The sequence below is a fragment of the Mya arenaria genome, chromosome 1 (genome assembly GCF_026914265.1).
Source record: "Mya arenaria isolate MELC-2E11 chromosome 1, ASM2691426v1".
Lineage (NCBI taxonomy): Eukaryota > Metazoa > Mollusca > Bivalvia > Myida > Myidae > Mya > Mya arenaria.
This window is the reverse complement of record NC_069122.1, coordinates 6991269-7005124: the sequence shown is the minus strand read 5'-3', so window position 1 is coordinate 7005124 and position 13856 is coordinate 6991269. Positions and strand designations below refer to the sequence as shown.

Genomic DNA, 13856 nt, shown 5'->3' with positions numbered 1-13856 from the left:
ACACTTTTTGTCCATAACTCAAAATTGACAAATGTTTTTTTTCATCGTTTTGTAGTTGCAACTCCTTTTGGATGTTTGTCTCTCTGCTAAGATGATTGCAAAGAAGATCTCCGAGCGTTGATACTTTTCGAAATATCTTGGATACCGATTGGATTTCGGATAAAATGTCAATAGCCTTCTCCCTGTCACAACGTTCTGATATTGTGTTCAACTCAATTCTGTAGTTTTTTAAGTCACGTTTCATTTTCCTTGCCAGTTGTAACACATCTCCAGATCTAATGTCTGGTTGGCTCATCTTGCTAGGAGTTTTTTTTTATGAAACTATTTTGTGAAGTGATTTTACAATTTTACGAATTAGTGGCGAAAGTTTTCTCAAGACGCCAGATACGTGTCTGCTGTTGTTAATTACGATAGTCTTCATGTGCAACAATTGAGTTTCACTGTGTTGCATACGATCTGCCAACTGTTTTCCCAAGTTAAAAGTTGCGTCTGACATGGTTGACATCAACTGAATAAATGAATAAATGAATGATACTCGAGTTATAACAGCTTACAATTATAATGCAATAATAACACTGAACTATTTTGTTTCTACCAATATGCAAAGGATTACAATTTTGAAAAAAAAAATCATACCATTTTTTAAATTTATTTATTTTTGAGAACATGAGATGAAATCAAAAATTGCTTTTTCGTTAACGTGAAGTGATCACTCCCGTTTGAATAACAACTGATCATTTCTCAAGATATAAGAAGTGACAAATAACGCAACTAATGCTTTTAATTTCAGTTTAAGTTTTATTCAAAATGTAAGCAGATAACAAAGTACAAGCATGCATAGCGTACATACCATATCAATATACATAATTATACACAATTGTTTTCATGAAATCAAACACAAGCAAAGTTTACAATTGTTATAATGTCAAACATTCAATGTGAGAAGTATTTTTGTTATGTAATGTGGTCATTCCCTGTTTTTCATCCAGACTTGTGACTGGCATTGGTCAGGTTACCCACCGCACCAGCAAGATCGGAAAATGGTAACTCTGAGCCAGAAACCTATTTTCCTAGTGTCATTCACTACGCAAAATCAGCACCCATTAGAGGCCGCCGAGGCGACATTCTACAATTTGTTACACCTATAATGTAGAGTGCTGGGCTACTCGGGTGTAACAAACGTGGTACTGCTGACTCGTTGTAGGCAAAACGCCGAACTAGTGATCTCAGATACAAGAAGGCCTGTACTGGGGCAAGAATCGAGTGCCTCAGCCGCATAGTCCGATCAAAGAAGGGATTTCTGCGATCAACTTCAAGTACTCTCAAACATAAGTAAGGCTTGAAAACTCTGTAGACTTATTTCTCTTTTAAGCTAAGAGAAGGCTACAGAGTTCACTTTCAAACACACCTCTTAATCACATAGAGGCAAGTTTGCTTGCTTTACTTGCAGGTAGGAAATGCTGACTATGATCTCAGAAAGCATTTCCATTTTTGTATCGCACCTTATGAGCAAAGAAGCGATTGTTTTAGTAAGAGCGAGATCGGAAAACGGTAACTCTGAGCCAGAAACCTATTTACCTAGTGTTATACACTACGCAAAATCAGCACCCATTAGAGGCCTCCCAGGCGACCTTCTACAATTTGTTACACCTATAATGTAACATCGCATTATAAGTGTGCATAAATTGTTAGGACTATTTTTAACCCCTTTTATTTATACGCTCATATGAAGTAGTTCCAGAATTATCACTTGATTCCGCATTATTTTTGTACAAATGGCTCGAGATTTTGAAATCTGTGAATGAAGTAGTTTTTCTATGAAGATAATGTGAAATCAGTTTCAGCAAAATATCATTTTCAGTTTCATGGACTTGGTGGAATTTGAACATTTTGAAGATATTAATTTTTTCATGAAATCTTATGTGAACGCCAGTTTCAGTAAGTTATCAATTTTTCATGTTTCTTGGACTTGGTGTTTTTTGTGCATATAGCTTATGATTGTGAGATCTGTGAGATGTGCTGCAAATGTTGATTTGTTGAATTTGAACATTTTGAAGATATTATTTTTTTCATGAAATCTTGTGTGAACGCCAGTTTCAGTAAAGATATCAAGTTTTCATGTTTCATGGACTTGGTGCATTTTTTTGTGCATATGGCTTAAGATTGTGAGATCTGTGAGATTTGCTGAAAATGTCGATTTGTTTAATTTGAACATTATGAAGATCTTATTTTTTTTCATGAAATCTTGTGTGAACGCCAGTTTAAGTAAGATATCAATTTTTCAAGTCTCATAGACTTGATGCCGCTTTTTTGTGCATATGGCTTATGATTGTGAGATCTGTATTTTTTGAGAGATTTGCATGAGCCTATAATTTTTTGAATAAATATAGCCTATATTTTTTTTTTAAATCTTGAGATCTCTCGTTAACTTCTAGATTTTCAACATTATGAAGATTATATTTTTTCATGAGATCTTGTGTGAACGCCAGTTTCAGTAAGATATCAATTTTTCATGTTTCATGGACTTAGCTGCATTTTTTTGTACATATTGCTTATGATTGTGAAATTTGTAATTTTTTGAGAGATTTGCATGAGCTTATAATTTTTTGATAAATTGTGCCTATAATTTTTTTATGAAATCTTGAGATCCCTCGTTAACTTCTAGTTTTTCAACATTAGGAAGATATGATATATTTTTTTCATGAAAACTGGTTTGAACACTAGTTTCAGAGTACAAATGTTGAAGGTTTTGAAATCTGAGTGTTTGAGTGAGTTTTATGAAGCCTATAATTTTTGAAGAATGAAGCCTAAAGTTTTTTTTTTTGAAATCTTGAGATCCCACGTTAATTTCTAGATTTTCAAAATATTCGAATGTTCATTCCATAAAATTGTCATTCAGAGCTCTTGTGATGTATGATTGTTGACATCATGAAGATTTTAACTTTTTTGTGAAATCTTGTGTGAACGCCAGTTTCAGTAAATTATCAATTTTTCAGGTTTCATGGACTTTGTGCCGCATTATTTTTGTACATATGGCTTATGATTGTGATATCTCAATTGTTTGGAAAAAAAGATTGAATATGAAAATTTCATGTCGGAGCTAGTTTCAGTATTTTGAAGCAAGAACATTATCTTCGTGCTACATGGACGTGAGTCCGCATTATTAAAATATGTTATTTTTTGAAGGAGTTTTAAGCCTATAATTTTGAATAAATGGAGCCTATAATTTTTTATGAAATCTTGAGATCCCTCGTTAACTTCTAGATTTTGAACATTATTTTTTTTTTTCATGAAATATTGTGTGAAATAAAGTCTATAGTTCGTTTTTTGAAATCTTGAGATCCCTCGTCAACTTCTAGATTTTCACATTTTTCGATGCATATTTTTTGTTGAGAGCATGAAATTACAATTCAGAGTTGCATTATTTTTGTACATATGGCTTATGATCGTCAGATTTAACATGTTTGACAGGCTTTTCATACAATCTCATGTTTGATTTTTAAATTTCAACACAGCAGAATTTGTGAATTTGCTGTTCATGTTTTGGCATTATTTTTGTACATCTGAGTATTTTTTTTAAAAATGAAAAATGCTGCTGACAAAATGTTGAATGTTCGTGTGATGTATTGCGAGCCATTTTTTGAAGTATAACGCCAGTGGCTGTTATCTTCAAACAATAAAAGGGAAACCTAATTTTCATCGTAACCCTATTATGTGGTCCTAACCTAGTTTTATTTGTTCACAAATTTTGAAAAACTGAGGCAACGCCAAAGGCAGTTACTGGACAAGGCACACTTAGGAAGAAGCATCCGATTGCCCATGTTTCCCCTCTCATTGTAAAGACTGTGTGGAGTGTCGGACCACGGCGATACAAAGAGGTTGCCACTCCCTATCTTTTATTGCCTGTAGCGTGACATGGTGAACATGAGCGGTTCCTAGTATTGGCACTGTACACCACCTTACACCAATACTATAAAGCTGATCTAACAACACCTCCATACTCATGCTAGCCTTTAAATTACTTTTGCCAAATCATTTTGCTGATCGAAAACATTGCCACATATCAATGTTCGGTCGTTCAAGAGGAATGTTTGTGATGAATGAAGTTTTGCACTTCGAAACCAAACTAAGAATGCAATGAACCTAGTACATTTCACTGGTATTTCACTACGTATCTACATTCTAACACTTTTGACTAACAGGTTTTTTAAAAAGTGCTTGATCTTGCAATATTGATTTCAATTTTCATTCAAGTTAAACTTTTCGCAAAAATTAACATTTTAAAATGCAGTGCACATTTTGCTCTTGTTACCAAGCCGGGAGAACAAGCTCCGTCGAAGATCAAACTTCTCGGCTCGTTTTGTAACATGTGCACACTTATCAAAATGTTTACCATTTACCAAGTTATGCTCCAACCAATATCGTAATCAATATGACAAGACCAAAGCTTAATAAATTTATGAATTACAAGCAGCATCACTGCTAATATTTTGTTCAATCACAAAAGTTCCTCGGTCTCAGCCATGACCAAGTCTGGCTGTTTCTCATAAAAAATATGGTGAAAAACCGTTTGACTGTGGTTTCAGTTAAAAAAATCAAGACCAAAATGTAACCAATTTTATGAAAAAAATGGTTTATCTTTAGTGAACAATACTTTGAATGGCCAAAAAAACAAACAACAGTACTCACAATTGCAAACAAGACCCGCGTTACTGGGGTAAGCAAGACAGCACAAACATAAAAGCAAACAGATAAATCAGTATTTCTCCATTTGATTTTGATTTTTTTGAAATTATTTACTGTATGTTAAAATTTCAATGATCATGTTAGACACGAAATACAAGTGTTGGAGATTTACCGATAAAACAAAAAGCAACGGTACAAAGAACATATAATACAAACAGTTTTTAAAACGAACAGGTGTGGACAGGTAACTTTTTTTCAAATAAACAATGACATTTCAAATAGATCGACGAATTCTGTCTGCTGTCTTCTGTCGGATCCCCTATGTTTGGCATCTCATCTGAAAAAATGAAATGGAACAGTGTTTCATAGCAAATCTATGTGTTTACTCTGGTAAGTTTTGGTGTCATTAATAACATTGGATTTTTTTACAAAAATGATAAATGCTTAATTTCAGAACAGATTTAGCAATCTCTCAGTTTTGATTTACAAATGACAGAACAGTACACTAAAAAATTGCTTAAAATCATGATTTGTGTGACAACTTTTCAAAATTTTCAAAATTTTTGACTTTGGATTTATACCATAGCGCATTCGCTTTTTTGGCTATATACCTACCAAAGCGCATTTGCGTTTAAGCGATGTAGTTTTTTCACGCTGAATACCCTTATGAAACTTTTTTTTATTTTGATTTTAGAACGATTTAGTTGAATCACAAAATTAAGCACCACAAAGTGACGATGTACAAATATTTCGGGGTGACGAGGTTTTGGCTAGCTCGCCCAGCCAAATTGAAAATTTGAAGGTTAGTCTATAAATTTTTTGTTTGGGCGAGGTAACCAAAAAGCTTGTCACCCTAAAATATTTGTACATCGTCACTTTGTTTGCTTAAATTTGTGAGTCGATTTGTCATTTATCATTTGGTTTAACAAATTAAAGAGTAAAATGTATGATAAATGCTTAGCATCTTCCAATAATTTGACATTCATCTTTTGGTCTGACAAATAAAATGAGTAAAATTTATGATAAACTGCTTAGCACGTGTAAATAATTTGACATTCGTCTTTTGGTTTGACAAATAATAGAGTGAAATGTATGACAAATGACAAATGTCATGAATCGATTTGACACTTAGCATTTGGTTTGACAACTGAAAGAATTATTTATTTGCGATTGTGTACTAGAAGAATTATGACTATTTTTAAATGTCATGAACAAATAATGTCATATGCTTTGACAAAAAAGTAGATTGAAATACCATTCATTTGTGATGTTTAACACCTGTGAAATCAAGATCTGAATATTAAGAGAATGCATTATATTTGTGCATATATATAGTAATGCATATTTAATATCATTAAAAAACTTGTAAACCTACAGCAATTTATGTTCAGCAAAATGGAGAGAATTAACTGCAAAATTAAAAGAATTGCCATTCTTGAGGCTAGACTTGCTGTTCTCAAAACGGAGTTGCAGTCAGAACTTGAGCAGCTGAACAATTTCAATGACATGACTATGAACTGTAGTTCAAAAACAGCATCACCTGAACAAACCGAGGTTGAAGACTGGGGTGACTGCATAAGGACTTCAGAAATCATCAGCGAGGAGGACTGGGAATCTGAAGCAAACAGGCAGCCCTTCACTCTTGGTGGGACATTCTGCAAAACGAGAAAATCTACAAACTGGGAAAACAGATGCCCTGTTTGTTTCTCAAAAAACTGTGGACATAAAGTGAACAGATGTTTGTTCAAAGAAGCCGCAACTCAGTGATTATTGTACATCATTATAACAAGTTCAAAAACTTTTTACCATATAATACTGGATGAACAAGTTCAAAAATAAATAAGCACTTTGTATTTTACCTTGTATTGTTTTACTTCAATGTCCCGAAACCATTTAAACGAACAACTTCCACTGAGGTCAGACCAGCCATACAGAGCTAAAAAACAAAACATTTCTGTTGAAAAATGAACACCTCAATGAGTAAAATAAGAACAATACTTGTTCAATTTGTTTACCACCAAAAACATGAATCTTAACAGTTACTGGTCTTGTTTTCCCTGCCAGATGAGATACAATAAAACTTAACAATATAAGCTTCACCTCACTAATTCTCTTTTACAAAATATGTTAAACAAAATTTCAAGATGATAAACATTTAGAATGAACAGTTTATTTTTGATGGTAGTAACATCTTATAAGAAACTTGAGAATATTAACAGAGTTAAAAAACTAGAAATCTTACAATACTTTCCATTTTCTTTGACCACCAGAGAAAATAACACTGCATGCAGCTTGAGCTTGGCCATGGTTACTGCAGACAGCTCTGAAAAAGCATCAACAACAACAAAACAAAGCAAATGCGATTTATCCACAATCTGAAAAACAGCATTCTAGCAACACATAAGGAAGCACAATTTGAATGTTACAAATCTGTAATTTTGATACCATAATGTGAAATGAGTACTCATGTAAAGAGCAAAATCAAATCATGTTGGTTCAGTGTTAAAATATATCAAAGTACCAAGCTGAGTTAACTTTACTATTCATTGCAACTTTGAGATTTGTTCCTGGTGAAATTTGGTGAAATTACTTACTTGCTATTGACAGAGCAGAACACACTGCATATTGAGTGAGCTTCAGGTAATATAGGCTAGGTTACTCCTCATAATTCTGAAACAAAACATTTTATCAACAAAACTGCACATATTGCTTGTTAGTTTAAAAAAATCATTCTCTTAAAAGCATTGCCAAGTGCATTTCATTCACATCATCTATGTTGAAATAATCCTAAAAACAAAGTACTTCGTACATACAAACAGAAACAGATAAACTGTTTACATGCGGGGGTATAATGTTTCCAACATTTTTCTTATCAATAATCATACACAACAGGAACGAAATTGTGCATTTATGGCATTGGTAGATGTCAAACACAAATTGAAAATTTATCTAATAGCAGTTCAATGTTGCCTGTGTGTATCATCTATCGGTGTACTAAGGCTTCCGTTGCTTACTGTTAAATCGAAGTTCATATAAAAGTATAATTTTTAATACATATATGTTGGGGATTTAATTATCTTTCAAATTATGTGGCCATAAAAAGTATTTCTATAGTATATGTCCGACACCTGACCTATTTGTTGACATAGGTGTCGGCCATTTTGTTTTGTGACGTATGTACATTCAATCGGTGTATATGACATTTTCAGTAGATAACAATACCAAACATGGAGGTAACGTGACCGCGAATATGCACATTGTTAAGAAGTACCTTTCAGTGACGTCATCAGCTATATAAATAGATGAAATCGGGAAAATCCGATATGGGTTTTGCGAGATTCTAGCAATAGCAATGGCTTACATTTAGAAAGTTGAATTAGAATAAAGAAAAAAATGTAATTACGTATATGTTTTAATTTCTGGGGAATTCTTACGCGTAGAAACGACATGGTCTTCAAATGTTTGTAGTTGACAGTTCTCTCGAATGAATATAACAATCCGAAGTGCAGGTACCCGTTCACGTGATCGTTATTCGGCATGTTTCGGATTACATCGATAAATTATGATATGAAAGTTCAATTCATGGAATGAACTTTGAGTGTTTTTTACTTACTTGTAAATGTACTTTCTTGGGTACTGCCTTCAACCATTTTGATCACCAGGTTTCTTACACACAGGACGACTGCATCTGAACTGCCGTCTCTGGTTTAAAAAATAATTTTCAACATATTTTTCAAACAAAGAAATAGAAGAAGATATTTATCAATCTTGCATGATTTGCCAATTCTTATTTCTGCCAGTTTGGTTAAAATCTCTCAAAATGTGACATAAACAAGACAAAAGATATGAATTAACACTGCTTACTTTGTTTTTCAACATATCAAGCCGAAAATTAAAGTTTTTAAAATCGGCTTCGAGAATGTTCGAAACATTCTAAAACGAGCTGGGACCATTTCTTTTGACAGAAGTTTTTATGTAATTTAATAGATACATCGACAAAACTTGCTGGTAATATGATACATCATATATTTAGACACAATTTCGCATAAAACTTTTAAACATGCATGTCATAATTACCGCAGGAAAGCTGGAAATACGACCTTAACAAAAAAAAATCAAGATGGCCGACCAGCGCACAGTCTCTGAACTCTGCAATATGACGCCATACATATCACGTCATATCATTCCATGAATTGCATTATTTATTTATTTTTTTAACTTTTACGAACATAAAGAAAATACACTCATTAAAAATAATTGAAATTATCTTAATTATGTATTATGTATCGTTTTATGAAATTAAACATTACGAAAAAATAAAATGTTTGTTCATTTTCAGAAAAACGAAATCGAAAGTAGAAATATTTTCTGAAATTGGAAATGTTTAAAACCTCGTAAAATCATTTATATCTCTTGTATATGCATAAACCCGGCTTGATTCAATCGCGAAAACATTATAGAAACTATAACTACCAAAGTCGTACCTTCAAACACAGAAAATATCCGAAAATTTTACACACAAGGAGTATTGTTTACATGGGTTCAACCGTATCAAAGTGAATACGGCAGACAACACTTTCCCTAATAATAATCAGCTCAGTATAGCTTGTACCGAAAATCGTAACATTAGTCTGCGATTGTTTTACTTTATTTCATATTTTATTTTGCTTAAGTATCGTACTTTGTAGCATTTTACGATACATTCTGTGTAGGAGTTATGCATAGCGATTTGCACATATATATGACTATATGACCATTACTCGTTTGATAACTATGAACAAGCATAGTTGTTCTTAAAGCTTAAGTGATTCCAAATAGATTACTATAGATAAACACAATAAAACACGAACAGTTCATACATTTTATTTTGTTACTATTCATTGTCTATTCATCACTCAATTTATTGTTAACACTGTTTTGGCACAAATTGTCTCCCACGCCTGGCGAAGAACTGGCGAAGTGCCTGGTCTTTGCTAAGTCTGTTACAGCACGTTTTGTCATCACTTGAGTCTTGTAACAAACACACCAAACAGGGGTACAGTTCGGGACACAAATGACTTGGAGCTTTCTGTTCTGCTTTCTCAGCCTCCCCCTTGTTGAAACATATTGGACACGGATACAGTCTCGGACACGTGTGACTTTCCACACTGTCAAGTTCTTTCGGTGTTCTGTCACGCAAAGACCTTTTGCGTAGCTTCCTCAAACATCTGATGATTCTCTCTAATCCCATAATGTGTAATGTAATTACTTGGTCAGAAGATTTTGACAAGTATGACATGAGAATAAAAGATAAGCTTTTTATATGAACTATATTCGTTCAACTCATTGCATTGTTTTAAGCCATGAACCATGGAATCTACAGTGCTAGGTACTGCTGTGCTTGCTACTATGTTACTATGCTACTATTTTTCAATCGAGATTTAATAAACAATCAAATTACATTTCAATTCATTTATTCAAAGTTAAAACATCAAAACAATTGTATGAAACTTGTCATTCGGAAAGGACTTTCATACATCATAAATGTTTGAGCGAATTGAAAACTAATGTCAATTCTTTTTTTCGTTCACAAAAATGCTTGGTTCAAATTCGTCAATTTTAACTGTCTCGTCTACGGTCTCAATGTCTTCAAAATTATCGCTATCATAACAGTAACCGTCACAAACGTAGCAATTTCTCATATTACAAACTGCGTTGTCTGGGTTATCATCTTGCATTGACTCGATTTCAACATCTCGCAAATAATCTTCTGCCATTTCTATCATTTTTTTCATTTTCATTGATATCATCCATGGGTTGCTGAGAACAAGATTCGCTTTTTTGCTCGTTTTCACTGGTGTTTTCACAAGGCGTTGTTTGCTGTGTCGATGCTTGACTGGACATAATTGTTTGTGATTGTGGATGAAAAGTACCAAATTTTCAGCCCTTATAATATGAAAAAAATAATTCACTAGTAAATCGCATTCCATAATATAAATCGGAAAAAACTGACAGTGAACTCGCTCACAATTTACAAATAACCGGCTTCGTAGCGAGACTATGTATGGGTGATAACAAGCACGAGTCTACGTTCAAAGACATCGTCTCGATACTTGACAATATCGAAAAAAAATCTGCAAAACAAACTAGCAACGACCGAGTATCGTAAGAAATGTGGCGCACTACAACAAAAGGTATTTAGTTTGACCAGAGAGAACTATCGGCATAAGCAAACTCATTTGCACAACTTAAATACGGACGATAGTCAACTATTGCAGGAAGAAGTAACACGCTTGACATTGAATCTATCACAGCTGACTGCGGAAAACAATCAGCTTAAGAAAAATAACACGGCATTGGAAGACGAAGTTTTGCACTTGAAATCTCAAATAGACAACCAGCAATCCTAAGACGAAGCTGCCTGTATGGAACTATTCAACGAAAACACTCAAGATTTTTCATGATAATGACTTTACTTTGCCGCTTACAAGTTAATATTACGACGTACAATAAAACGCAAGTTCAAAGCATTCGTTTGTATGTTTAATTTATATTGTCAGAAGTCAGAATTATGTTCACATCACTGTAATTTCAAATTTGCTTTGCCATGATCGTACTAGGTTTGGGTTGACCGTTCTTACACTGAAAATACTGTCCATACTTTTATTCAATTGTTTGGATAATTGGAAGTTTATGCGACTAGGTGTAAATGTTTTCCAAAATGATCGACAACACTTTTTGAATAAACATCTTAAATACTTGAGACCGTGTATTTATTTCTTAAAATAGATAAAACAAATCTAAGACAGCTGTAACAATTTGTGTCATAAGCAGCATTTCTGCATAACGAAAATAAAACTGGGTCAGGTAGATATTTGTGTCTAAGTATCCTAATCAGAAAATTGTCTCATTTCTGTCCCTACGTCGTAATCAAAATGTAACTTAAACTATATCTTGATGCAAATATCAAATATGCGGTGCCAAGGAGATAGCGTTAGATTTAAATGATATCCTCTGGCGAACATAGGTATATTGAAGAAAATGTAAATATAAATGTCAAAGTGACGAAAGTGTGCAACCACTTATTCTGAATATTTGAACATAATGTTCTCAAAACACACTGATCATTTTACATAGAAATGTATAAAGTTAAAATTATATCAATCTTGAAACGAAAATCACTGCTGACACTACATCTTTCCATACAATAGTTCTTGTTTTTTGTAGGCCATCCCGTGTCGATGCAAATACTTCCTGCTGATAGGAGATGTTTTGGCTGTTAAAATAATTCCATTTTGATACCAATACCTAAAGGCAGACAAAGAAATTGGATTTGTGATTGATGGTAATGAATCATTTCACTCCAGCAAAAGTGATGATACATTTAGTATAAAGATTGTGAAAGAGAAAAATTTGCACCAACGTAATGTGGTGTATTCAGTTATTTTCCTGTCCGTCTAGAGCATCGCAAAGGGCAAAGTCATTTGAAAATAAGAAATACTGAAGTTACATGTTCAATTGCTAATGAGTTGTCTGGGAACTGTTTATGTTTTATAGCACCAAAAGTTCGAAAATAATAATATTGTGTGTAATGCGTAGAAATGGCTTCAATTCATTAACAAATATTTAAAAATGACCAAATTGCAATATTCTACCATTTGTTTCACAATTTGGATGAACTTGTTTACCATACGTATGAATTGTGTGAACAGTTATTCTTTCTTTCGTATTGCAAAGAATCAAAGGCAAAGTATGAACGCTAATTGTTTTCTTCATGTTCAGTCTTAAAAAAGCTGAATCTTTTTTCTTTAGAATATATTCCATTATAAGTGTGTTAAAAGGAGTGAAAACACAATAGATTTTGAATCAAACTACGCTCGTATATTTGGTAAATGAGTTGAGATTGGGATTCAGACTTGACTAAGCAACACTTCGGCCGAGAAAATAGAGTGAGAGAGCCTATCAAATGTAAATTATTATTTTTTTCCATTTTGTTTCGAACGTAGTACACCATCGCCTTTTACGAGTTTTTACAGGTGTTTATCTAGCACAACGTTTGGCAATAGCCAGTTCCTTTGAACCATGAAAAGTTTTCTGTCTAATAATCAGGATGAAACAGCACTATAAAATGCCTCATTTTAAGGATATTTTATCTTTTATAATGACATTCTGACCAAATATTAAACGAGACAAATCACACGTCGACCAAACGTTAATCAAAAAGACACGTGCAAGTCAGAGAAATACACATGCTAAACAAACCAATAATAAAGCCGAAACAGTATGAATGATATCATAATATTTAGGATCAAATCCCCTGAATTTATGTGAACTTTATAAAAAGTGTCGTTATAACGAGCAGTAACATGCAGCTTATATTGAGAGAAGTATTTACTTAAATTGCACTTTTGCCGACTGAATGGCAATGATAATTCAGATAGAAAGTCTTTTCAAATCCCTGGTGATAATTCATCATTGTTACCCTTCCCATCAGACTTTTCGTTGAAAATAAAAAAAAATTAAGGGACTTAAATTCAATGCTTATGGGAAAAGCAAATATATGACGTCACATACTAAGCAGTTGACTTAGCACAAACATAAAAAATGTATGTAGATGTTTCATTAATGTTTCTAAGCTAGTTTATACAAACAATGCGTCGTTTAAATTATCTTTGGCGTTTTCGTGTCTTAAAAAACATATTTTTCTGGAACGACAAATGACTACTTTTTTATCTATAGCTTGTTAAAAAGGAAATACTTGCTGAGATAAATGTAATAGATCGAGTTTATCATAACAAAAATCACTTGAAACTTTGTCAATGAATCGTTGCATTAAATTGTTTTTTGTCTTGGCAAATCTTCAAAAGTAAAAAAGCATGTCGACACAGAATGATTTCTCACTGACATGAGGTTACAAGATATTCAATTCATTCCATTGTTATGCGAGCAATCTACTGATAGACAAAAGGTTATAAGATAAATCATTGATCTAATATCAGCGGACTTGAATTGATGTAGTAGTGTGCATAAAAAATGTAAAAGGAAATATGTGTTGCACAAATAATTCATCAGACAGCTGTGCACCATTACAGTTTGATAGATTCATGTTATTTTACGAAGTCGTTAATAATTTCGTACTCTTAATGTAACAATAACATCTACTAAATCGAAATTTGTTTATTTTAATTATT

The 13856-nt window shown here is 33.1% G+C and overlaps 1 protein-coding gene across 3 annotated transcripts; it reads right to left on the bottom strand.

Annotated features, from left to right (window-relative positions):
* Nucleotides 1-4850: 4850 nt before the first annotated feature.
* LOC128237965 (uncharacterized) lies at nt 4851-9260 on the bottom strand. 3 transcript variants are annotated; one of them, XM_052953548.1, is made up of 7 exons: nt 9171-9260; nt 8300-8388; nt 7281-7356; nt 6929-6997; nt 6546-6622; nt 6227-6341; nt 4851-5023 (listed from the first exon to the last, which is right to left on the bottom strand). In XM_052953548.1, exons 4-7 carry the CDS (start codon nt 6990-6992, stop codon nt 4908-4910), a joined length of 372 nt encoding a protein of 123 aa, XP_052809508.1. In that variant the 5' UTR covers nt 6993-6997; nt 7281-7356; nt 8300-8388; nt 9171-9260; the 3' UTR covers nt 4851-4907. The 3 variants fall into 3 exon arrangements, with proteins under 3 accessions (XP_052809508.1, XP_052809515.1, XP_052809502.1); XM_052953542.1 differs by having other exon boundaries at nt 4857-5023; nt 6929-7009; XM_052953555.1 differs by lacking the exons at nt 7281-7356; nt 8300-8388; nt 9171-9260 and having other exon boundaries at nt 4854-5023; nt 6929-7268.
* Between the last annotated feature and the right edge of the window lie 4596 nt (nt 9261-13856).